Source organism: Protomyctophum parallelum (genome assembly GCF_964188405.1).
Source record: "Protomyctophum parallelum genome assembly, chromosome: 3".
Lineage (NCBI taxonomy): Eukaryota > Metazoa > Chordata > Actinopteri > Myctophiformes > Myctophidae > Protomyctophum > Protomyctophum parallelum.
In genome coordinates this window covers 25,798,869-25,824,144 of record NC_139698.1, presented here as the reverse complement: position 1 = coordinate 25,824,144, position 25,276 = coordinate 25,798,869, and the positions used below count along the sequence as shown (strand labels likewise).

At 42.3% G+C, this 25,276-nt stretch overlaps 3 protein-coding genes across 4 annotated transcripts in view; 1 reads left to right on the top strand and 2 right to left on the bottom strand.

The window, feature by feature from the left end:
• Positions 1-227: 227 nt before the first annotated feature.
• On the bottom strand, positions 228-11,036 carry rcvrn2 (recoverin 2). The gene is made up of 4 exons (XM_083761339.1): positions 10,958-11,036; positions 5,572-6,140; positions 2,330-2,441; positions 228-753 (listed from the first exon to the last, which is right to left on the bottom strand). Exons 2-4 carry the CDS (start codon positions 5,947-5,949, stop codon positions 662-664), a joined length of 582 nt encoding a protein of 193 aa, XP_083617465.1. The 5' UTR covers positions 5,950-6,140; positions 10,958-11,036; the 3' UTR covers positions 228-661.
• The window catches only part of LOC310856111 (uncharacterized protein), a 38,119-nt gene continuing 22,217 nt past the window's right edge, over positions 9,375-25,276 (top strand). The window contains exons 1-3 of one of the 2 annotated variants that reach the window (XM_083761340.1): positions 9,375-9,557; positions 10,759-11,329; positions 13,446-13,583. In XM_083761340.1, the coding sequence (XP_083617466.1) occupies positions 10,864-11,304 (441 nt within the window). In that variant the 5' untranslated portion in view covers positions 9,375-9,557; positions 10,759-10,863 and the 3' untranslated portion in view covers positions 11,305-11,329; positions 13,446-13,583. Of the gene's footprint in view, positions 9,558-10,758; positions 11,425-13,445; positions 13,584-25,276 lie in introns of those variants that run through there. The other variant, XR_014569050.1, reaches the window with a different exon arrangement.
• Positions 13,180-25,015, bottom strand: c1r (complement component 1, r subcomponent). Its single transcript, XM_083761328.1, has 13 exons — positions 24,983-25,015; positions 23,667-23,889; positions 22,051-22,234; positions 20,276-20,407; positions 19,618-19,823; positions 19,034-19,181; positions 18,391-18,509; positions 17,734-17,812; positions 17,019-17,153; positions 16,665-16,739; positions 15,427-15,632; positions 14,391-14,620; positions 13,180-13,796 (listed from the first exon to the last, which is right to left on the bottom strand). The coding sequence occupies exons 1-13, from the start codon at positions 25,006-25,008 to the stop codon at positions 13,415-13,417; spliced, it is 2,145 nt and encodes a 714-aa protein (XP_083617454.1). The 5' UTR covers positions 25,009-25,015; the 3' UTR covers positions 13,180-13,414.

The following is a 25,276-nucleotide window of genomic DNA, read 5'->3' as shown; positions in this document are numbered from 1 at the left end:
GGGATATGGGAAATTAAGACCAACACACACATTTGTGACAACCTTTAATTAAGCCTTTTCTCATTTTTATACAGTGTTTGTAGTAGATTACTGCACTTTGGTTAAAAATAGTAAGACAATTTCAAGAGGACTGTCCACATAATCTACCAAGCAAATGTATTCTGTCTATCTTTGAGTCTGTAACAGAATGCATTACTGTAGGCTACATTCTACAAAAGCTGCTCATTTGTAAATAATTGTTGAGGGGCACCAGCCCCTCCAACCACGTCTGACTTTCGGAATTATGTCATGTGGAAGCCACAAGTCTATGGACTTTGACGTTTGTTTAGAGCACTTTAAACAAACATTACCAGGCGACCCTCCCTTCACAGTTCACACGAGTGTGACTTTTAATTACAATTACAATTTAAAATTTAAAATGTATTGCAATGACATAAAATAAGCACATACTGTACGCTACTAGAAAACCACGCTTCAGTAACGTACGTACATCAAATAAAACGATGTAGTCATACTGTTAACCTCTGCTTTCTCAAATGGTTTGATAAGGACTGCAATGGAAGTATTTACAGAGAGGGCTAGGGGGAGAGGGGTAGTGAAAAAGGGATTGCGAGAGTACAAAAACAACATTGAAGAGGGTATGTAAGAAGTGGAGGTGAATTTATTGTTTGACTTGTGGTTCATAGGTTATGAGACGCATGGCGCCTTCATTGTCAATCACCCCTGTTATGAACTCTCCTTCTGCCAGTCGCTCTGGGGGGGAGAGACACACAGACACAGACACACACACACACACACACACACACACACACACACACACACACACACACACACACACACACACACACACACACACACACAAATTAATTGATTAATGTTTGATTGATTGAATAAAAAACGTGCAGTGGTTTTAGATTTATCTCATATGTTTTTATGGTAGCAACAAATCCATTTGTAAAATAAATATAATTATGTTTTTTATAATCGACTAGGGACGTGCTGACCATCCGAAAATCTGGGAGAACTCCCGAACGGCCGTCCGTTTTAGGAAAAAACTAACAAAAAAACAAAACAAAACTAACTACAAAAAGTGCCCCTCGGGGCACAGGTCTCCACCAGGCCAGGTCAGGTTGTGGCCTCCTGGTGGCGCTGATGGCAATTGGATGATTTGAGACATTTTGTTCCATAAAAGTGTTTTGCAAATATCCACCTGTTGGTGGCGCTATAACAGACCAATGTGAAAAGGGTGGGATATATTCCTCAGCCTAGTAGGAAAGTCTGTGAAAGATTTCACGTAAATTGCACGCTGCGTTCATGATTTGCTGCTTTTTGTTTCAAAAGGGCCAATCCTGCAAACTTTGAAAGCCAATTAGGATGGAATATGAAATATCGGACAGATCCATCTTGAACACATGACTATAGCGATAGTGTGTAACGATTTGCGGGATTTGTGGACAGAATCTGGAGGAGTAATATAATTTTTTTTTTTTTCAAAAGTCAGCCTCCTGGTGGCGCTATAACAGGCCGCTCTGGAAATCTTGGGCAGAGATTCATCGTTGGCATCCACAAATTTGGCATCGACTGGGTTAGCGGTGCCGGAGATTAGCTGTTCACAGACGGACCCACGGACGGACGGACTGCAACACATACTCTCTCCCCATGCCTTCGGCCTGGTGGAGACAATTAAGATTTTATGGTAGGCCTATAATTCTGCCACGCGCCTTTCCCAGGCTGAATTAGAAGCAAAATCACTGTCACCATTCAGTGGTTAGTATTTGGGTCCACTACGCCGGAGGGCAAATATATTTTCGGCGTGCAGCCGAAGGGCCTGGCTTCAGTGCCGGCCTTATTGAAAATGTTGCCCCAGGCATAATATTTCCAGATGCCCCCCCTCCCGTGACCAATGTAGAGTAATTTATATCACAAAGGCTATAATACACATGACTGATTTATTATTGTTTCACACTGGACGATTAGCTCCCTCCTGTGGCCATAAAAATGACCACAGGAGCAGCCTGCTCAGCGCTCCGTGCCTGCTTGAAAAAAAGCGAATGTTTCTGCGATTGGGCTGACGGCTCTGCTGCCCCTCACGCTCCTGTTGCCCCAGGCATTTGCCTGATCTGCCTGATCTGAAGGCCGGCTCTGCCTGGCTTTAATGTACTAGCGGTCCCAAAAAACTGGCTGAAGTTGCTGCATGACTGTCATGATTTAGGGCTACCATTGTTCAAGTGGTTATTCTGTTTAAAACGTTTTCTATCAAGTTAATTTACCATGTGTCAATGTACTTATAAGGAGGGGAGGCCGTAGGAATTTAAACTATGTTACTTACCAGTGTCCTTCTTGTTGAAGTAAGACCACAGCTTATCGGCTCTCTTTTCTGGATTGTTCTCATCTGCGGGTAACTTGCACTGCTCTTCCTTAGGAATCAGCTTAAATATGGCCTGCATCGGATATACACTTATAAATAAATCAGGTATTCAAAACAGATTACATAACAAAAGTAACACACACACACACACACACACACACACACACACACACACACACACACACACACACACACACACACACACACACACACACACACACACACACACACACACACACACACACACACACACACACACACACACACACACACACACAGATTTTGTATCATCATTTCATGTTGGAAAACAAAAACATATTAGATAAAATGTGCAATGATAGCTCGTTTACTCAGATAATTTAACTAATGTATGACCGCTGACTAGTTTCTTAAGCTCTTAAGTTATATTATTACTATTATTATTATGACAATTATTATTATTTTACTTTTCATTGACAATCTGTTACTGTTTATGAGCAAACAATATGTACACAGAAATGCAATAATGTCCTATGGCTATATTTACGTGTTTAGTTTAGAGCATGCCACTACAGAGGGAGACAATGTCACAGTAGCCTTGGCTGTTACCTAAGTGGTCCTTGACCTCTCCTTGATCATTGAGGCTGAGCCCTTAAATCCTTGTGTATGTTCCAGTAACCCTAGCCCCATATGTGACCTCAGTCCCTACGCTCATTCTGTAGCTCCGAGATGAGGTCCCACCGAGTTCGCGTTCCACTGCGTTTCAGAACCGGCACATGGTTTCCACTAGGAACGTTGCTTACCCTTTTCTGCACATCGTATCCAAAAAGTGTCCGATAATTAACTAAACTAATTTTACTTTAGTTACGGACAAGAAAATCCAAGTTACCTTTACTTTTTGGATATGATGTGCAGAAAAGGTTAAGCAACGTTCCTAGTGGAAACCATGCGCCGATTCTGAAACGCAGTGAACGATCGGTGGGACCTCATCTTGGAGCTACAGAATGAGTGTAGGGACTGAGGTCACATATGGGGCTACTGTAACCCACCCAATTTCTCCAATGAATTATGTATAAATACTACATCTAATGCAAAGTTATTGGCCATTTACCAATGCTTGTTTATCTCGCCTGTCCAAAGTTGTCTACAGAATCACTGCAATTAACTGCTGCTACCTTTACTCGAGTACTGAACTTATAAGGACACTTTTGGAGTATTATTATTATAAAAACTCGCGAGTGACAATTCAGAATTCCAGTGATTCAGGCTGGAACCCAAGCTAACTTTTGACTACTCTTGGGACCCAAACTAAATAAACAAATATATTATGACTTAACCACTTACTGTAAACTCTATTTCAAATCGAGTTCAAATAGCTGATCTACAATATCAAAACACATCGCACGTTGTGAGCTTGTAGCCTACATCTGCAATATTTTCACAGTTTTTGTAAATGTTCTACATTTCAGAACTTTCTGCATACTTGAGTATTTACTTGAGTATAGACTTTGTCCACTGAGATGCTTTGGGGTCAAACCTTTTAAGTGTGTGTCCCACATGGTAGCACTCGTCACACCTGCAGTAGATTAACATGGATTAGCAAAAAGCCTCGGGCCAGACGCTTTTTTTGCCAGGTGCTTTGCTACAAGTAAGACGCGCAAACGCGGGAAGCGAACGCAGCTCGTGTGTGTGTGGTTGTGTGTGTGTGTGTGTGTGTGTGTGTGTGTGTGTGTGTGTGCTACAGCTGCGCCCTGTGTGTGTGTGTGTGTGTGTGTGTGTGTGCTACAGCTGCGCCCTCTGGTGGCGGGCGGGTGGTGTAACAGCGGGACAGACAGACACACAGACACACACACACACACACACACACAGACATTCAGCCCTTGCTGTCATAGTAAGTGGCTCACTGCGTTCGCAACTATACCTCTAGTAGCGACCGTAGTGGACACTTTTTAATGATTGGCTGCCTCGTCTCTAGGCTGCCTAGTCTAAGCCAATGGGAGACTTATAAAACCCATAGTCTGAACGCAGCACACAAACTGATTATACTCATAAACGAGAGCTTTCTGCACCTGGCAGTTATGACTAACTGAGTCATTCTTGTTTCTTTCCCTGCTGACCTACTAGCTTGCCCTCTCCGTCTATCTACTACAGGGTATGAATACTGTAGATGTTGATCAAGGTGGTATTTACGTGTCTCATGTACAGACATAAAGTACAGTAAACCTATACATTAATGGTACTCTATGCCTCCACTTCCTTATTGTGAATAATTTGACTTAATCTGCACCTATCAGCACGCTTCCACCTGCTATCCAGTATCCACAATTGTGTTGCACATAGACCTGTCATAGCTTGAACATGAAAACTGGGAGGATTCCTATAGGCTTTGGAACTTTTGGCTGAGCCCAAATTCTAGCACAAAATAAGTCATATGGACAAATGTCAATTGGCCATCATTCAACAATTAATCAAGCCGGACTCCAATGATGTCTAGACTTCCCAAGAGTTCTACATGATTTGATTCAAAGCAGAATATATGAATGTTTGCATTTATTACCAAACAACTTAGAATAGAGTAGCCATGGGCCCAAGAGTAGAATTAAGGTTAATGGCTAAACCCTCTAATCACAGATTATTAGGATTGTGAGGCTCAAGGGGGCTGCCTAATGGACAAATAATCCCCCTTGAGCCATTCTATGAAATGGTTGCTTCTCTGAATTTAATTTAGAAAGATTAGCCGAGGTTTCCCCCTGTTGAGCAACATTTTAAGTGAATTGTCTCTATGTTCATAGTAGCAGTCCATTTGTGCTGTATCAAAATCATTTGCTTTTATGCTCTGGAACAATTTCAGGTGGCACTGAAATAAAGAATATGTAAAATGAATGTTTGGGAGAAATGTGCAGGTGACAAGAGGCAGAACCAACTCTGGAAAACCTACTTTGAAGCTAGAGTCGACCCAACTCTAAATGTCTAACATTTGTCAAAGGTCTAAAGAGCAATAGCCGTCACCATCTCCAGTATTTTGTAAATAATAACCCAATCGACCCCCACCCTATCACTTGTACATTTCATGCAGTTTTTACCTTTTATCTCAAGGATTCAGTGTTTGAATCAAGGACAATTCATAAAGGACACATGGTCGTACAACTCGTAGTGGGCATTGAACAGTGCTGTTATGCAAGGACATTAAGTTTAACCACCAGAGACCACCGTTCCCTCCTCACCTGGCAGATTTCCGTCACCTCTGTCTTGGTGATGTACCCGTTCTTGTCCACGTCAAACAGTGAGAAGGCCCACTCCAGCTTCCTGGTTGGCTTGCCCGAGGTCATGTGCAGGGCTATGATGTACTCCTTGAAGTCCAGCGTGCCGTCTTCGTTGGTGTCAAATGAGCGGAACACATGCTGGGAGTAGTTCTTGGCATCGCTGTCTGGAAAGAACCGGGCGTAGATCTGCTCAAACTCGTCCGGGCTGATCCGTCCAGTTGGGCAACTCTTCTGGAAGCTCTCGTACCACTGGGAGATCTCATTCTCTGTGAACTTGGTGTTCAATTTGAGTTCCTCCAGGATCTCCTTGGACAACTTGCCACTTGTGGCATTTCCCATGTTGGCAGTTTTTTGTGTGTGGGATGTGTTCACCCAATGTAAATGTCTTGGCAAATTCCTGCCAAGGTCTTTTGAGATCCTTAAAGTAAAAGTCTCTTTTGTGATGCTTTTTGAGACGATTCCAGAAAATCCCCTTTTTGCTCACAGATTTTATGGCCTCTCAAGTTAATGTCCAAGGCTCCAAAAGAGTCCTGCAAAGTAATATTTAGAAAAACATTGAATCAAGAGATTAATCACTAATTCACTATATAATGAAAACCTCTGAAATCTCCAGTTTAGAACCTGCTTTAGCCTGGTAAAGCCAGCATACTGTCAGAACAATCAATAAGGTAAAGGGAGCTCCAAGAGACTTACCAGTGCGATGTGCAGAAGGAAGATGAGGAAATGTGGGTTAAGGATTGACAGTTGAGGGGATTGGATGGATGATGGTTACGAGACTGAGGGAGGGGATGAGGAATTAGCCGGCTACCAGGGTTCAATCTGTTAACCACTTAAGCCCTATTTCAAAAATAGATAAAATAGCTGATCTACTAGCTCACAATACGTCGCATCGTGATGCATCGTGAGCTTGTAGATCTGTTTTTAGTTTTTGTTCTTTTCTGGTCTGGTCTATTCTGGTCTAGTCTGGTCTGTTGGTTCCTGTTGTTTTTCTAAGTATAGGGCAGTGGTTTTCAAAGGGGGCTGCAGGGACCTTGAGAGGTTTCCAGGGGGTTCCCAACCAAATAATGTGTAATTTAATTATACCATAATTCAGTCTACTTGAAATTATTACCAGTAAGACGCCTGAGGGCGAGAAAGGGACCTCGCCGAACTCGCCCTCGCTGGGCGAGCACTGGCGCTTTGGCATGGGGGGTGAGGAATGGAATGAATTCTGTTTTGGTCATATAAGGAGCATGTCTTGAGTGTACAGGGTTTGATGAACAGGTATAAGTCAAAAGGGAGACATCGAAGAGGAAGGATGTATATATATATCCATATATGGAGATCTAAGGGTTATATCCATATATGGAGATCTAGGGGTTTGAGGTTTGAGGTCAGATGTAGAGTTGCTGGCATCAGCAAGATGACATCAGGGACTATAACATCAGGTATATGCATCCCTGATGATGTCACGTGATGTCACAATGACCTGGGCACCATATATGGAGGCTGATGTCACGTGATGTCACGATGACCTGGGGGCTTGCCTGGGGTGACCACTGACCAACCAACCAATACACTGACAGGAAATGCTAGATTCTATAGTAAATGCGACCTGTGGTAGCAAACAATACCCAAATGTATTATGTAGGGTAAATATTCAACAATTGCATCGCCGTAGATTAACAAATTATGTTCACTCTCATGTAGAATTATGTAATTCAGACAATCTCATCAAACTGTCAAATTGTCAGGGTCCCTATAGGACAAAATAATTTAAATGGTCTAATGAAAATGGTCAATTTGGGGGTCTTAATTACAACCATGAAATGTAAGCGACCTAGTTTTTCTCTCTTTCGTGTAAGCAGGAGGCTGCTTGTGATTTTAGAAGGTGTAGATATTGTGAATATAGGCCAAAATGGCCTATACCGAACCGAACCAAACCGAGTTAAGTTAAAGGCCTGTGGCCCTAGAAATTGGGCCACATTACAAGCATTATGGTCATGCCTTCACTACCTAAATCATTGTCCACTAAAACACATTATTCTTTTCTCTGTTTAATGTTTTTATTTGTTTTGTTTTATGTATTTCTTTTTAATTAGTTTTCTGTGGCTTCTAATGTTGAGGTCAATAGAAAGAAGAACTCGACTCGACTAATGGCCTTTCAATGGGTTTAGTTGACCACTAATTTTGGACCACCATCTGCCAAGGATTTCAAGTTTAGCCTCAAAGGTAGGGCAGATAAGGGACATAAGAGATGATGAGTTTGACAGGCTGGACTTCTTCCACTCACTGACATCACAAAACTTTATTTACTGCATGTTTTCTGAATGTTGGGGAGGGGTAGATTTAGCTGTTCAATTTCAAATAGAAATACCCATTTCCAAAGGATTAGGCTTATGTATTGTGTATGTATTGTATTCTAACCTACTGTATGCCATATTAGCGTAGCCTGCAGGCTGTCTGGTAATCAGAAGGTCAAAGGGGCAGCCTCCTGAGGTGACCTGCCCATGTCTACGCGTTGAACGTAACGTTTCTTTAAGCCAGACACGAACCCCCAACAGATCCCCCTGAGCGCTCATCATGACCATTTTGAGCAGCCATCAGCTGGGTGAAGTTAAAACTGAAAGGTCTCCCCTACCACTGCCCTGACATCAGTGTCTCTGTTCCACGTCCTCTGCTGCCATATCTGGGTGACAATGCTGTCCCCCTCCCTGTCTTTGTCTTGTCTTTCACCAGGGAATTGTTTGCCTTTTAAATTCAGATGTTGGAAAGTCTTCCTTGTTATTTGACAGCATGTTGACACTGCTGCCCCCCTCCTCCTCTTGTCTTTATTTGGTCTAGAGACTCTAGAGTCTAGAGCTTGACTGACTTTCTCCCTTCTGTTCTCTCTACAATGTTTTTTTTTATTGAGGCACAATTCTTCATGCTTCCCGATTCGTACTTTGTGGAACGAAAAATGAAAAATGACATACTACAGCAGGTCGTTTTTCATGACTTTCGTAATTTTTTGGAAAACCATGAAGGAGGTTTTTTAACCAGCCCACATGTGCATTCCTCGGCCACGCGTGCGCACAGACAGCTACAGATAGAACTGCAGAACTTTCGATTAATCGTTAACTGTTAAGTTTAATTTAATAATTTCTTAACAACACACACACACACACACACACACACACACACACACACACAGCTAAAATGAGCATTTGCTTTGGCTCATATAGTGACAGCCTAACATAAATATTTATGCAGTCTACTGACAAGGTGCAGTGAGTTAAACATTCAAACTAAAACATACAATTCAGATATATTTACTCAAATAGACAGCATACATAAGACCCACAATCCAGTCAGACAAAGAGGCATCGAGTTTTTAAAATGGCTTTTGTTTTGGGAACAATGTAATAAAGTTTATGCTGAACCAATTAGATTTTGTTTCCTTTCAAGTATGCATATAGATTTCATTTTCATTGTCCCCCTATTAATGCTCACTAACTCAGCGGTTCCAAGAGTTCAGGAGCTAAAGCATAATACCAAACGTTGTGTTGGCGGTGGAACACCACCCACATCTTGAGAGTGAAAAGAGGGAGGAAAAGAGGAAGGGAGTGGGTCTAACATAAATACCAGCTAATGGCTTATAATGACGCTTAATGACAGACGAGACCTTCCTACTCCAAACAAGGAATGGCAGAACCAAACAAATGATAACACAACAATCATATAACTATTGTGACGTGACGTCTGCCATCTTCTGTTGGGGCCTCATGTTTGTGACGTACGTGGCCTATATGCGATGAAAAGGTAACAGGCCACCATCGTCTCCTGCTCCACATTATGCAGTCTCAACACAGAGACACACATCAACAGCACTTTCACTTAAATGACTCATATCGCCGTCTCATACCGAGCATTCGTTTAAAGCTATTTTTACATCGATGACCTGAAGTTAGGGGTAACTTTTAACTGAGGTAAGCAATTTTGTGCCACTTCTCTTTAAAAATATTTTAAAGAGAATTTTTTTATTTGTTCTTGGGAAATTTATACTTTCCTGCATTTGTACTTCTAATCTTTTTCTAATTATTGTATTTTGTCTCATTCAGTTCGGTTACTTATTCTGAATTCAATAATGCAGTAGATAAATAATGACTAATACAGTTATTTTTCAGTAATATTCCATCCTGTCCAACTAACCAGCTGATCCAATATAATGGCTTTTGGTAAATATGTGAAGAATTTATATGTAGTGCCTGTTCTAAACTGTTTCCAGTGGCAGAAAGGCAAAAGAAACCTTTGGTGGCCCTGAAAATAACATCTGATTTGACACATTTATTCTGTCCTGATCTTTGAAGAGAAATATCAGTTTCATTAGCTTTAAGCTGTTATCAGTTAAATTCAGTTCAGATACAGTCTCCTTTTATTGCCATAGGTTTTTATCTGTTAAATTCTGTCTCCTTTACAACTAAGATGAACTTTATAGTAGCAGTGGAAATGGCATGTTACAGTTTGGGTCCAAGTTTATTCCCTGTCAGCAGCTACTGATATACACAAACAAGGAAATAATCCTGGACCCATTTAGAATGTTCATGTTGTGTGTGGAAAATAGAAGTGGAAAATGTTCTTCTATCATTATTTGGACAAAGTTTAATCCTGGTATCCCGAATCATCTGCCTCCATCTCATCCTGTCCTTTAGCCTCTTCTTCTCTCACACCAACTAACTTCATGTCCTCTTTCACTACATCCATAAACCTTCCTCTAGGTCTTCTACCGATATACTCACTATCACTCCTCTGTCTGTACTGTAAATGTCCAAACCATCTCAGTCTGGCCTCTCTGGCGTTATCTCCAAAACATCTGACCTCAACATTTTAGTCTCTGCTACCTCCAGCTCTGTTTCCTGTCTTTTCCTGTCTCTAAACCATACAACAGCTGGTCTCACCACCGTCTTGTACACCTTCCCTTTCATTCTTGCTGATACTTTCCTATCACACCTGATCACAAATCACACTTTTCTCCACGCGTTCAAACCTGCTTGCACTCGTTTCTTCACTTCTTTTCTAATTATTTTCTGAAAATGTCAGCTATTTTCACTCTTGAATGCTAGAAATGTAATTGCCAGTTATTGGCAATTCTGAAGACATTATCACTAATGTCTGTGTTCCATACTGTAGGATTTGACCCAGGACTGATGACCCAGGACAGTGACACTGAGGGAAAGAGAAAATAGAGAAGAGGCTTGTTCACCGTAGACCCCCTGGCGAGGAATAAGACCGGACATGGTAAAAATGGAAACCCTAGATCCCTCCACTTTACCATCCCCCGCCCACACTACCGTAACCTACGACCCCAAATCTGAGACCGTGACCTTACCCGGAGGGGTCGTCTCTGTGGCGGGCGTCACCGTGGTGACCGGGGGTGCCGAGCTGTCCTGGGGTTCCTGCATCATGGCGTTTGGCATTTGGGGTACGCTCATCGGCCTGAGCGTGGTGGCCCTGGGGCTATGGCGCCAGTCCCAGCCGTCCGGCGTGGACACCTCCCACCTGCTGGGACTGGGCTGGGTGATCCTGGCGGTCAGCGTCGGGGCAGTGGGCAGCGTGGCCGTCTTTCACCTGGCCACGAAGAGCAGGAGAGCGCTGAAGAGGAGGCAGCAGAGGGAGGAAGGGAAGATGGTTCTGGTGGAGGAGAGTGGCACTGTGCTCAAAAAGGTCACTGTGTAAAGGCCCATTGATACACCACTTTTAGGTAATAAGGTGACCACCGAAATGGTGGTTAGTAAAAACAGAGATGTTTTTGGGGGCGGCGGTGGCTCAGGGGTAAAGTGGCCGGATGGGAACCAGGTTCCCAGTTCGAACCCAGGCTCCCCCAGAGTTAGTGTCGAAATGTCCTTGAGCATGACTCTGAATGCCTAATTGCTCCCGATGAGCAGGTTGGTGCCTTGCATGGTTTCCGCCACCATTGGTGTATGAATGAGTGTGTGAATGGGTGAATGTATAATGCACAGTCTATGTAAAGCGCCTTGGATAAAGGTGCTACTGTATACAGTAAATTCATCATTTACCATTTGTGGGAGCGGCGAGTTTTCGGTGGTCACCATATCACCTAAAACTGGAGTATGAATAGGGATGGAAAAAGTACTAAAATCTTTTACTTAAATAAAAGTATCAATACTGCAATGTAGAAATTATGCATTATGAACTTGTAGATTGTCTATTATATGTTTGTTTAAGTGTTTAATGTATGTTTTATAATTATAATCGAATTCTACAGAGTAACTAGTAACTAACGTTTTCAAATAAATGTAAAAGTACAATATTTATTGTTATTAGTATTATATATAAAAGTATTAGAAATTGGAAATAATCCAGAAAAGTAAACTTCCTCAAAATTGTACTTAAGTACAGTACTTTGTAATTAGTTACTTTCCACCAATGTGTAAGAATTAAGTTAAACAAATGGTAAATGGTACAGTATAGCACTTTTATCCAAAGTGCTTTACATAGATTGTGCATTACATTCACCCATTCACACACACATTCATATACCGATGGCGGAGGAAACCATGCAAGGCACCAACCTGCATATCGGGAGCAATTAGGGGTTCAGAGTCTTGCTCAAGGACACTTCGGCACTAACTCTGGGGGAGCCTGCGATCGAACCTTGCGGTTCCCATCATCAACCACTCTACCTCAAACCTTTGTAATTCCAAGGACTCAAGAGTATACAGAAAAACATAAAAGTTAAATATATGGAGATAAGATGTTTCTGCCTGACAGCAACAGATGAGTAGATGGAATGATGGATCCCCTCTGGCTCCTTCTTAACCATGACTGCTGGTGTTTTTCCCCTTAAAATGGTGTGATTTGACTCCATCTGCTGGCAACTGGACTAAATAACATTCCAAGGATATATTTGAGAGAGAGAGAGAGAGAGAGAGAGATTGAACAAACACTGTACTGGTGTAGTGTTTTTCAAAGGTAAAGACACCAACCTGCTACAATTGATGGAAAACACACACACACACACACACACACACACACACACACACACACACACACACACACACACACACACACACACACAGTCACTCTACAGTATAGTTAAATTGAATTGATGAAATTGGAATTCTCAATATTATCAAAGTGTTCCGTGGCACCCCTGGACTTATGTCATGGCACCAGACAGTGGCCTTGTGGTTAGAGTGTCTTCCCTGAAACTGGGAGGTCGGGGTTCGATCCCCGGCCAGGTCATACCATGCAAAGACCCAATGCCTCCCTGCTTGACACTCAGCATCAAAGGGTGGTGGTCAAATCAAGTAATCAAATGATGAATCCCAGAGTGCGGCACGGCTTCGGCTCACCACTCCAAGAGATGGGTCAAATGCAGAGAACAAATTTCACTGCGGTAACGTGTGTGACAAATACACTACAAAATACTTGCAAGTTCGCAACCAAAGAAAACTAATAAACTATATAATGTTAAAACAAGAAATCATCATACTGTCATCAATAAAAACAGCTTATTTTATGACTTTGGTGACTACAATAAATTATCTAATTTATAAAGCAAGCCTATCTTATAAACATTAATTGAGTAGACAGTCAAAATGGGATTCATCATCTTATGTTGTTAGTTCCATATAACAAAAAAAGTGTGTTGTAGAAAAAGTGCAGAAATCCTAAAAGTATATTAAAGAAATAAATACTGTAGCATAAAATATGGGAGACTTTAATGTATATGTCTTCTTTGCAATGCAGAGAGAGAGAGAGAGAGAGAGCACTAGAATGCAGTGAAGAGTAATGCTAATGATTTGGCCTTATTCTAAATCATTCAGTTCTCTTGCATGGTCTTGTTTATCCAGCCCAGGTAATTGACCACTTTGGTGTAAACTCCATAACTGCCAGGCACTCCACAGCCGATTCCCCAGCTGATGATTCCTGCAGCCCAGAAGCGTCCATCATCATCGTGTAGTGCAAGAGCACCGCCGCTGTCTCCTTGGCAAGAATCGTCAATGTCTTGATCGGACCCGGCACAGAACATGTTGGCTGTTAAATCTGATATAGCCTTTTCATTGCCAGTCTGGCTTCTCTTCGACTGCTCAATAAAGTTACTGCACGTCTCCGGGTCTTGCACAGGAATCTGTGCGTACTTCAGGTGGTCGTCAATCGTTAAGCGGTTATTGATCTTCGTAATTCCAAAACCGGATATAAGCCTGTGTAGGAGGAATTTAATTAGTTGTGGAAAAAGTTTGTTAGTTGAGTTAGAGTTATTAGGTTATCATAATTAATATATATATACCGTCCATAACTATCATATAAGTCTGTTCTACAGTGCCTCCTTTCTTAATAAAAATGTACAGAATTTCTTGCATAATACAAGGACAACAATAATGTGATTTGTTTTTAGCTTTCAGTTAAATTAATTTGTTATTATTATTATCCATTAATTTGTCATTTTCATACCAGTTTGTAGTTTTGATGTTTTGATTTGAACTTCCCAATAGCCTAAGAACTAAATATATGAAGCAATCAAGTGATTTAAAATCCTTGTCTCACAGTGGTATAGGCCTACATTAGGCCTATACTGTACATCAGTGAGGCATTAGATTAGGCCATGGTGGGCGCTGCTATTAGTAGTACTAGAATAATCATCATTTCACTTCAATTGTTCTTTATAGCAAAAGGCCGATGCACACCTCAAAAGGCTGGTGACAGGTGCGCAGGGAAATAAGAGCATATAATGAAAGGGGTATCTTTGAAAGACAAAGAAGAGAAGGATACAATTAATATACTACCACTGTTATTACCCCATGTAAAGCCCCACGCCACTGTGGTATATGGAGTCCTCTTTTGGCAGACATATGGGCATGGTGGCAGAGTTAAAGGTGATGGGCTCTTGTAGTTTCATCAAGGCAATATCGTTGTCAAAGTTTGGCTCACGGAGGTTGACGTTGTTGTACTCGGGGTGAACATGGAGAGATTCCACTGCAGCAGGCTTTTGCCTTATTAACTTTGCATTGTTACTTCCCATGAAAACCTGTAATAATAAAGCAATAGTTTAATAGAAATCTGTTTATCCATAATACAAAAACAATAAATAATCTATGCAAAATTAAATGATCATAATTATGCAATAATGCCTGTGATAACACAAGACATAAATCGGAAATCACTTTGAAGCTCACCCACTGAGATTTCACAACATGAAGCTTATTGTGGGTGAGTATGATGTAAATCTTGCTGGCATTTTATCAATTTAGTTTAGCTTAGTTTATTTCGATCATCATCAACAGTATAACAAATCGTTACAATGTCACATTACATTAAACATTTCTGTTTGGTTGATCGAAAAGGCATAGGCCGAAGCTCAAAGCTCATTAATGCCTGTCCTTAATACGTTTTACATTATAAAAATGTATTACAAATGTTCATAACAGCAATAATACAGTATTACTGTACCACGTGCTGTTTACATGTCTGACTCTGACCAATAAAGAATTCAATCAATACAGGCAATATCACAAATTGTTACAGTAAATGGTAAATGGTGCATTTATGTAGCACTTTTGATAGCGCTTTACATATAGAATGTGCACCATTCACCCATTCACTCACTGATGGCGGAGGAAACCATGCAAGGCACCAACCTGCACATCGGGAGCAATTAGGGGCTCAGAGTATTGCTCAAGGACACTTCGACACTAACTCTGGGGGAGCCCGGGATCAAACTGGGAACTGCATGGCTGCTCTACGGGCCACTCTACCCCTGAGTCACTGCTGCCCCCACATGGTGGCACATCACATGGCAGCACGTGGTCTGTTGATTGCTGATCATCTGCTTACCTTTACATGGCCTTTTTCCACAATTTCGCCATCATGGTTCAAATTATGGGCTGCAGTCATGACCCAGCGGCCTTCAATCACTATCCCACCACCTCTATTTCCATTCACCTCCAGCATCACCTGCCAGGGGATGGTGTTGGGTGGAGCACGGTCGCCCCTGATGATCTTTCCAAATATGCTTAACGCATTTGTGGGTTTGCCGCAAACTGGACAGGGAGGGGAAAATAACTGGTTACAAGTACAGTATGTGAAGAACTGTGTTTTGAAGTAAATATGGGCAAGTGATCCAGCAAAAGTTAAAGTAAACTTTGTTTGTTTTCAATGTAATCATCCTGGCTGAATTTCCCCATCATATTGTTCAAAGGCAACAGAATTCAATCTGAGATTGTTTGGCTTGGGCCACGCTGACTAAAGGCCTATTCATAGTCTGGATTTTCGGTGGTGAGGTGACCACCGCTCCGGTGGTGAGCTGACCACCGGAGCTGAAATAACGTTGAGCGGTGGTGAGTAAAAACAGAGAGAAGGGCTGGAGCGGTGGCGGTGGTTTGCTCTTCACCGCGGCTCGTGACGTCATGTTGTAGTTCGGTGGTCACCCCACCACTGTAAATCCAGACTATGTATGAGCCTTACTATACAACAGGCTGACTGTATGCATTTGTATTTTGAAGCACTTTTGTTCTCAAATAAGTATTGATGAAGATTTTTTTTCACCATTTTCATTTGGGCAATTGATGTACAGTATGAAGAATATCATCACACTAGTCAACATGCCCACAAGCAGCCAGCCTGTTTAGTGGAACTTCATCACTAATACTATTGTGATCTGTGTAGCTTTATATTGCACAAATTGCAAATAGTAACTTACTATCGATAGCTAATGATTGGAAAGTGAGTCCATGCCGTCATTAGACAATTTGGGGGGAAATTGGTGGGCAGGAATCTTGACCCAGCTGCACCACCCTGGAGAGACATGCAATTTTATCATCAGTGGTCCGAGAATGCAAGTCTGTGTTATATTTATGAGGTATGTTGTTCCAGAACCCTTTTACTAACATTATAATCTGTTCCCTCTGATGTTACTAATATCACGTTTTCTGCTTTAAGGAATAAGTGCTTGCTATTAGCTGCAATGCAAAGGTCTTCTGCTTCAACAAACACTGTTGTTGAGGCGGTTTTATATGCATGTCCAAATACTACAAATGGTCAGAGCTGCATGGTTTAATACAGAAACATAATACCTGGTATACATGGTGGAATAACTGGCAAACCATGGTCGCCCGTCCATTTTCGGTCTACCGCACATGTGTAATTTGCTGAACACCAGAGGAAAACAACAAGGGAAACGTTGAATATTTGTTTGCAGGATTGGGACTTGTATACAGTAAATGCTTTGCACATGCGAGTACTGTTGGTGAGAGACAGGTTTGTAGAAGACCAAGCTCAACATCGCGCTGACAAAATATCTCAGACATCATATGACCCCCAACTGAGGTCCGGAAGATCATGCCAACAAAACAATACTGATAATGTTTCATAAATCTATTTGTTATGGTTTGGCAATGACATTTCTCAACATCATTGAAGTATCTCACCATTGACTACATCAGGGAGGGAGTAGAAAGGTTCGTTACAGTGGTACTGAATGACTGAGCCATACTGATTCTCAGAGCCGGACAGGAAGGTAACGCCTCCATTGAGGGGCGCTTCAGGATCGCCACAGTCCATTACTGTGAAGAATAACACACACCACAATATTACACTGGCAGAGGAAAATGACTGACTTGAAGTCAATGTTAAGTGGGTAGCCTTGCATTGTGTTTGGACATTGTGAACAAATTGTTGAGATTTTAAATCTTGTCTCAGAAACTCAGGCTGTGGGAAGTGAAAGAGAAAACTACTAGTAAACCACCCGATGCACTTGAACAGTGATTAGTCTGTGTGTGTGTGTGCGCGTGTTGGATAACAAGTACAATTTTAAACACCACATTGATTCTTTGGCAAAGCTTCTTTCAAGAGTCCCATTTATCCCCTGCCTCTCAAAAAAAGCCGGTCACAGGCCTCTTAATTCCTGTCACAGCTCGTCTATCGACTTGCTTGTTCCGCAACCCTGGGAAAACTTGATCCCTTTTTCATGCTGCACTGAGGTTTATTACCAATTCCACCATAGGACTATAAGTAAAATTATTTAACATTTACTTGAGTAAAAAAGTAAAAATGTACTTAAAGTACCCAAAGTAGTAAATACCCATGTAGAAATGTTCACAAGTTTTTTTACTGGTTTTACACTGGTTTAAAAAGTTTACTCACTGTGGCATTCTGGGAGAGAGAGGTGCCACTCTCCATTGCTTTTACACATGGAAGAGAAACTCTGGATCTCCTGTCCATCCTGATTGGATGGATACATGGATGGATGGAGAGAGAGGGGGAGTATTTTAGTTTTTATGTTATACTTAACTGTTGAAAAGTAGCAGATCTACAAGCTCATAGCGTGGCACTGAGTGCCACGTTATGAGCTTCTAGGTCTGCTATTTTTGAAATAATTGTGAAACTGTGCCTCAAAGAATATATATTCTTTCAGAGCAAACGTTTTTTAACTAAAATCTTAGCTTCTGGGAAGTCACTAGAACAACATATTTTCAGATGGGGATCGGCGGCCAATTACATATAATTGTGGGGCTCCTTGACATGAAATAGTTTGAGCACCACTGACACAGAAACATAGGTTTTTCAGAAAACTGTCAGGATTTAGAAGATATTTGTAGAATCGACCTCAGGTCTTAAGGCAGTCAATAAAGAAAATAAAAGAAATTGAACAAACAACACGCTGGTGTTGTGGTTTTCAAAGGTCAATACAACAACTTGCGGGAAGTCAATCTAATGTATGAAAAATAAATAGGTAATAGCAAAAGGCAGTGGGTGCATCACAAGATAAGTGAGATAGGATAAAACAGTTCCATCCATTACCATCATAAGCTTGTATCCTTGGTCACAGCGCACTTGGATGTAGTCTCTGTACAAATAGTCGGTGAAGTTAGGAGTGACCCTGCCATTAGTCACACTACTGGGAGAAGGACACTGCACCCCTGGGAATAATCAAAACAGAACAATACCTCAACAGTTACGTACATGGTTCAAGAGTTATATTTAAAAATCTAAAGTGGGCGGTTATGGTTGCCATGCACCACCATGACTGATTTTTGTAATTATGAACCTCCCCTCCAAGTGTTGAAACTGTAGCCCTTACGGTTTTCAATCACACTTTTCAAAACAGGAAGAAGGGGTGAGCAACAATGATGCCTCATTGGCCGCTGCAGTCGTTGGAGCCATGCGTGTCGACGGGAGAGCGGAAGACTTTATACTGGGGGAGGAAGTACGCCGGAAGAGTGGAAGGCACGCTACGTCACGGTGCCTCTCGGTTTGACTACTGGCCAATCACAGCGCATCTTTTCAGGGACTTATCAGACCCGAACATGCGCTCTGTGACGCACACTCATGCTTCCGCGGTGCTTCGCAAGGAATCTCTGGAATCTTTTGCCCTCCCTTGAGCACATACGCTCCAGAACCTGTCTATGGAGAGCAACTCCATACAAGCGACTCACTCACTCACTGTGGGTGCTGTAGTCGAGGCTCCAGCCGTGGCTGAATCCAGCCCAGTCTGTGTGATGGTCCAGAGTGACTGTGCTGGAGTTGGTGACCATCAGGCCGGGACTCTTCCCTCCACATAGCTTCATGGGCTCCCTCTCTGGGATGGTGACCTAGGTGCAAGACAGGACGTGATAATATGACACTTCATCCATCATCATGCAGGACAGGTTTTTCCGAAAAACCATGTGTGCAAGGACCTTAACTTCCTGTGTAGAAGAAAAACATGATCCAGCTATGCTGTTAATTCTTATGAAGCACTGCAGTTGTGTCGGTGAGATCTGCAGACAACAAGGAAGGTTTTCTTGTTGTGATTATGGTAAAGTACAGTATCACAGGTATCTGATTCTGAACCCAAAAATTGTGTTAACGCAATTCACAATTTTTGGGATCAGATACCTGTGATATTGTACTTTTTGATATTGTAAAAAAGCAGCAAGCCATAAAACAGATATTATTTGGCTGCATTTTGAAACATTTTGCATCACTGTCATTCACATAATTACCGCTACAGTGTCTAAGGATATTATCAAACACTGACCGCGTTACCTGTAACCAGTGATGCTGGCACTGGGGCCCTTGTTCTGCGTCTATGCTTTCAACGTGGAACTTGTCACTGAACGTGAGGGTGACGACGAAGCCCGGCTCTACAGAGATAACATACTGGCAGGACAGGCCCAGAGGTGACGGCTCAGGATACCCTGGACTGGACAGCTGCCCCTCAGGCTCGTCAAATATACCATCAGCACAGGACACTGGACAGGAGTTGGAGAGGGAGAGTTTGGGGAATTTTGTTTTCTTTGTATGGAGTTGAGATGTTTCATTCATTCCTGTTCCACCTGTAACTAGCAACTGCAAAAAAAGTTCCCTTTTGTCATTTTAATCTGTGGAATGTTTAGAAAAGTTATTATTATTAAATACATACAGTACATATACATTGACATTTTTGTGTTTTGAAATTAAGCTTGGCAGATTTCTTAGTAGATTCCTAACTAACTGCGTGTTCCCTGTGCCGTTTCATTCTCAATTTCATGCGTGAGACTGTGCGTGCGCACAGTGCAGTGCAGTGCAGTGCAGTGCAGTGCAGTGCAGTGCAGTGCGCGCGCACACACACACACACACACACACACACACACACACACACACACACACACACACACACACACACACACACACACACACGTGTGAGTGTGTGTACAGTACTCACAGACACAGGTGCGCTGGTCTGGGCGGAGTTCATAGCCATGGTGACAGGAGCAGAGGTAGGAGCCCAGGGTGTTATGGCAGATCTGAGAGCAGAGACCATCCTCAGGCTCTGGTGCTGAACACTCATCAGTGTCTAACAGATATAGACAGAGGGCTTGTAGATCAGCTTTATTTAGTGTAGAGGGAAAAAGGAGCCGACTATAGAAGCCTGGGGGACTACGGCTAAGTGGATAAGTAATCACCGGATTCTGGTTGTGACCCTTGAACCTTTGGTTGTTGGTAATGTTGGTTAGCTTGGCTCTGACTAGGATGCACTAAATGTATCTAACAATACATTGATTGTACATTTAGCTCAAGGTCAAAGCATATGTAAAAGCGGAGCGCATCCTAAAATACTACTCTACAAAGCCAAAGTGCAGTTAACTACGGGAACTACTTGAGAACGATGCAACTTGGGAACCTAATACCCGTTGTCAACTTGTCATAGCACCCGTTTTAACTGTCTGTCTGTCTGTCTGTCTGTCTGTCTGTCTGTCTGTCTGTCTGTCTGTCTGTCTGTCTGTCTGTCTGTCTGTCTGTCTGTCTGTCTGTCTGTCTGTCTGTCTGTCTGTCTCCCACATGGAGATGGAGATCTGCCTGTGTCTGAAGAGGGCAAGTTGACTGACTGTGAAAAGGGGACTGGTTAAGTAGGCTAATCAATTGTCAGGTGTGGGGTTGCCATGGCAATCAATTGGCTGAGGCAAAGGCTGGAAATTGCACAGGTGAGGTAATTGTTTATCCCCCAAAGTCATGAAGGATAATTTGACCTTTGGGATACACAAATAAGTCAGTGGCTACGTTTACATGAGCAGTTAAATCCCCTTTTCATTCCGAATAGAAGTTCAATCCTATTAAACGTTGTTATGTAAACACCTACAAAAACGTACATCCGAATGAAAACGCTCGATGCGATCTAAAAACCATTCCGATGTCACTGGCCGGATTACTCCGATGTTCAATGTGATTGAAAGAAAATTGGACTCATGTATACACTGCTTCGGATGTAAATTAATTCTGGTCTTTCTGAGCATGCTCATTTCCATTGCGCTCCAACTCCAAGGCGCTCAAAAGCCTCATATCCAAGGCGCGCCGAGGAGTTTGCACATAGAGCGCGTTATTTCGTGCATTTTGTGTGTGTGTGTGTGTGTGTGTGTGTGTGTTCAACGGTCTCTCTCTCACACTCTCTCTCTCAAAAGTAACGAGCGACCCGATACAATAATAATCAGTGTGTTGCATGCCCTGGACGTGCTGTAGATAATAAAGTAGGCTACACATAAAAACGAGATGATCACCTTCCCAGCGGAGGGGAAAAAAAGACGGTAAACATAATATGTCCGTCCCTATCCAAGCAGCAGCCTCAAAACTACTGCGGAATGAAATGATGGGATTTCAAAGTGTCCTCTTTCGTCTGAAAGTCACAATGAATGAACTGCCTATATTTGATGTGTCCAACAGATGGCGTAGTTTCACGTGAATTAACATGTATCATGTCTTCTATCACTTCTCCATATAAACACTCATTCTGAATGACCATTTCCCATGTAAACTCGCTGCAAAAAACATTACATCGGATGTATTTTATTCGGAAGTATTTATTCGGAATGATCACCCTTCATGTAAACGTAGCCATTGACAATGTGTCCAATGTGCACTTTGGCTTTGAATGGCAGAATACCTAAAGCCTGGTATAGTGAGCAGAGGAACCAGTAGGCTGATGGAGTGCATCCTATACATCACCTATAGCCTGGTAGTGAGCAGAGAAACCAATGGGTTGATGGGGTTCAGGGTTACTGTCGTCCGTCTGGAAGATGAGGCTGAGTGTATTGCCTGGAGACACGACGGGCTGGTCGCCGGGGTGATGACCATCAGCCGAGTTCTCTTGTCCACAGAACTTCCCCAGGACTTGCTTGCCGTACACACACTGGGAATGTTTGAAAACCACTATACTGATTACTGAACAATTACCACTACAACTACTGTAGATTCACTCCAATTCCAAGAGATGCCCTTATGGTGAATAGCAAATTACGGTACTGTACAGTATCGTATACTGTACCGTACCGTTTTGTTCCAGGGACCTCCGTAAGAGAAGACAAAATTTGTGATTAAAACACTTTTCCAGCACAATATTTTCCAAAAATGTAAAGAAAATAGCAAATGTACAAGTTTGCAGCTCCGGCACGAAGTGATGCGCTGTGAGCTTGTATATCTGCTGTTTTTAAATAGCCACGGTATAAAATATGGATAAATGGTTACAATAATTGTGATGCTGTAGTAACACATTTAGCTGGGGATGCCCTGGAACCCTCTCAAGGACCACCCCCGAACCCCACTTTGATGTATATATACCCTAGCAAGACCTTCTCGGGGAATGGGAACATAACAGGGTGAACATTTAGCAAAAATAGGCTAACATTGGCTACGTTTACATGAAGGGTGATCATTCCGAATAAATACTTCCGAATAAAATACATCCGATGTAATGTTTTTTGCAGCGAGTTTACATGGGAAATGGTCATTCAGAATGAGTGTTTATATGGAGAAGTGATAGAAGACATGATACATGTTAATTCACGTGAAACTACGCCATCTGTTGGACACATCAAATATAGGCAGTTCATTCATTGTGACTTTCAGACGAAAGAGGACACTTTGAAATCCCATCATTTCATTCCGCAGTAGTTTTGAGGCTGCTGCTTGGATAGGGACGGACATATTATGTTTACCGTCTTTTTTTCCCCTCCGCTGGGAAGGTGATCATCTCGTTTTTATGTGTAGCCTACTTTATTATCTACAGCACGTCCAGGGCATGCAACACACTGATTATTATTGTATCGGGTCGCTCGTTACTTTTGAGAGAGAGAGTGTGAGAGAGAGACCGTTGAACACACACACACACACACACACACACACACACACACAAAATGCACGAAATAACGCGCTCTATGTGCAAACTCCTCGGCGCGCCTTGGATATGAGGCTTTTGAGCGCCTTGGAGTTGGAGCGCAATGGAAATGAGCATGCTCAGAAAGACCAGAATTAATTTACATCCGAAGCAGTGTATACATGAGTCCAATTTTCTTTCAATCACATTGAACATCGGAGTAATCCGGCCAGTGACATCGGAATGGTTTTTAGATCGCATCGAGCGTTTTCATTCGGATGTACGTTTTTGTAGGTGTTTACATAACAACGTTTAATAGGATTGAACTTCTATTCGGAATGAAAAGGGGATTTAACTGCTCATGTAAACGTAGCCATTCAGTGAAAATAGCCGGCCTACGAGCTTGTAGCTATTTGACGTGTACAACAAAGTATACTGCAGGGGGTTAAAGGAATTATTTATCACTTACAGTGAGGGAGTCATAATAACAGTCCGCGGAGGCCTCGATGTCCAGGTGTTCAAAGGTGAGCTTGATCTGGTAGCCTTCGGGGACGGCCAGGTGCCACTCTCTGAGCTGCTTGGGGGGGTAGGGCTGGGGGTACTGGGGGGACTGGACCTCACCGTGCATGGGAGGGTCAGCCTCTGAGCGGGGAATTCGCCAACACTCACACACAACAGACACACAGAGAAGCCTCCAAAATGGACACGGACAGAAGAACAGGAGTGTGGGATCTCTATTAGCGTGTGTGTGTGTCACACAAAGCCAAATGGTCTTGAATGATTTATATTCTATTCCATTTTCTTCTATTCTATCTAATTGTCTAGCTATGATTTATTTAGCCAAGACCCGTATTATTTTTCAAAGTCTTTCCTCATTTTGGTTGGGCTGCTGGTGCTTAGAGATTAAAAAACAATAACAAAAAAGTAAGTCTAAGTGATATAGTTTTTCAACAATTTAATTTGTTTTGCAATAACCAGAGATCCTGGTCCAATGTTGATTCAAACAGCAGAACAAACACCACTGATGCAATGGCAGAACTGTTGCAACTGCATCATATTGATGTACTACTGGCTGGAAAGTGAACTATTTTTTTGTATTTTATTTATACTGTGATTTGCACATCACCGTTGTCTAGTAAAGTGTCATTGCCCTATATTTCTTACAACTCATGTACTCTCCTCAACCCTCATACTGGTGGTAAGCACATTTGCTGTGGAAACTTACCGTTTGGTAATTCAACACAAAATTGTATTAATCACATCAGCATCTCTATTCAGGGGTGAACTAAAATAGCAGATCTATGAGCTCACAACAATGCATCACAACGCTGTAAAACTTTGTGACTTGGAGATTGGCTATTTTTGGAGAAGAGATTTGGTGTGGAAGGGAAAAAAGAGAGTACCCAGCATAGACCCCTGGGGGACCCCTGCCAACGAAGTGGTTAATAATGATACTCAGCAGCGGCGCTATAGGGGGGCACTGTAGAATCACATAACTGTACAATGATCTGCAATGAAGGCAACATGTTCTAAAATCTTGCATTGAAGAAGAGGCAGGACGCATATACACTAAACACCACAATTAACAGTCCTCTGTTAAACTTTCCCCACGTCTAAGACTACACCATCTGGTGACCCATGCACTATTAAGTTTTGATCCACTGGTGCATTATGGGGTGCTCAGTCTTGCTCTTCAATGGGTGCAGGTTTGAATGCAGGAAACAGTGAAAATGCACTCTTGAACATACAATTGGCTTGGTAGTCACACCAGCCAGCCAGACTTACCAGATGGCTCTGTAGGTCCACCCCATGGCTGGAGACGTCAAAATCTATCTGTAGTGACTAGTGAAAAGCTATATCCTAATAGCAGGATCAGGTAGGCAATTCCACAAACACAAATGCATGTGTACTTTCCAATATGTAGCAATGGAGAGTCAAAGCATGGCAGGTATATGCTCTGTTTGTTTGACTTGGCACATAAAAGTTGTCTTTTGAAGCAATAGTGGGGGAAGCCAATATTCCAGAAATGCAGAAAATGAGATGCGAGCAAAAAAGGGCTGAGCACTTGGATTCAACAAA

Bases quoted from the DNA above. Each gene is read 5' to 3' on its own strand.
- c1r (XM_083761328.1), bottom strand. From the start codon at position 25,008: ATGGGGTGGACCTACAGAGCCATCTG. The intron at 19,824-20,275 runs GTGAGTACTGTA...ACTCCTGTCCAG, and splicing joins AGACCAGCGCACCTGTGTCT to TGTCCTGTGCTGATGGTATA. The intron at 13,797-14,390 runs GTAATAACAGTG...CCTCCTACACAG, and splicing joins GGCGTGGGGCTTTACATGGG to GCTTATATCCGGTTTTGGAA.
- rcvrn2 (XM_083761339.1), bottom strand. From the start codon at position 5,949: ATGGGAAATGCCACAAGTGGCAAGTTGTCCAAGGAGATCCTGGAGGAA. The intron at 2,442-5,571 runs GTGAGGAGGGAA...TATCCGATGCAG, and splicing joins AGGTGACGGAAATCTGCCAG to GCCATATTTAAGCTGATTCC. The intron at 754-2,329 runs GTAAGTAACATA...TCTCCCCCCCAG, and splicing joins CTTCAACAAGAAGGACACTG to AGCGACTGGCAGAAGGAGAG.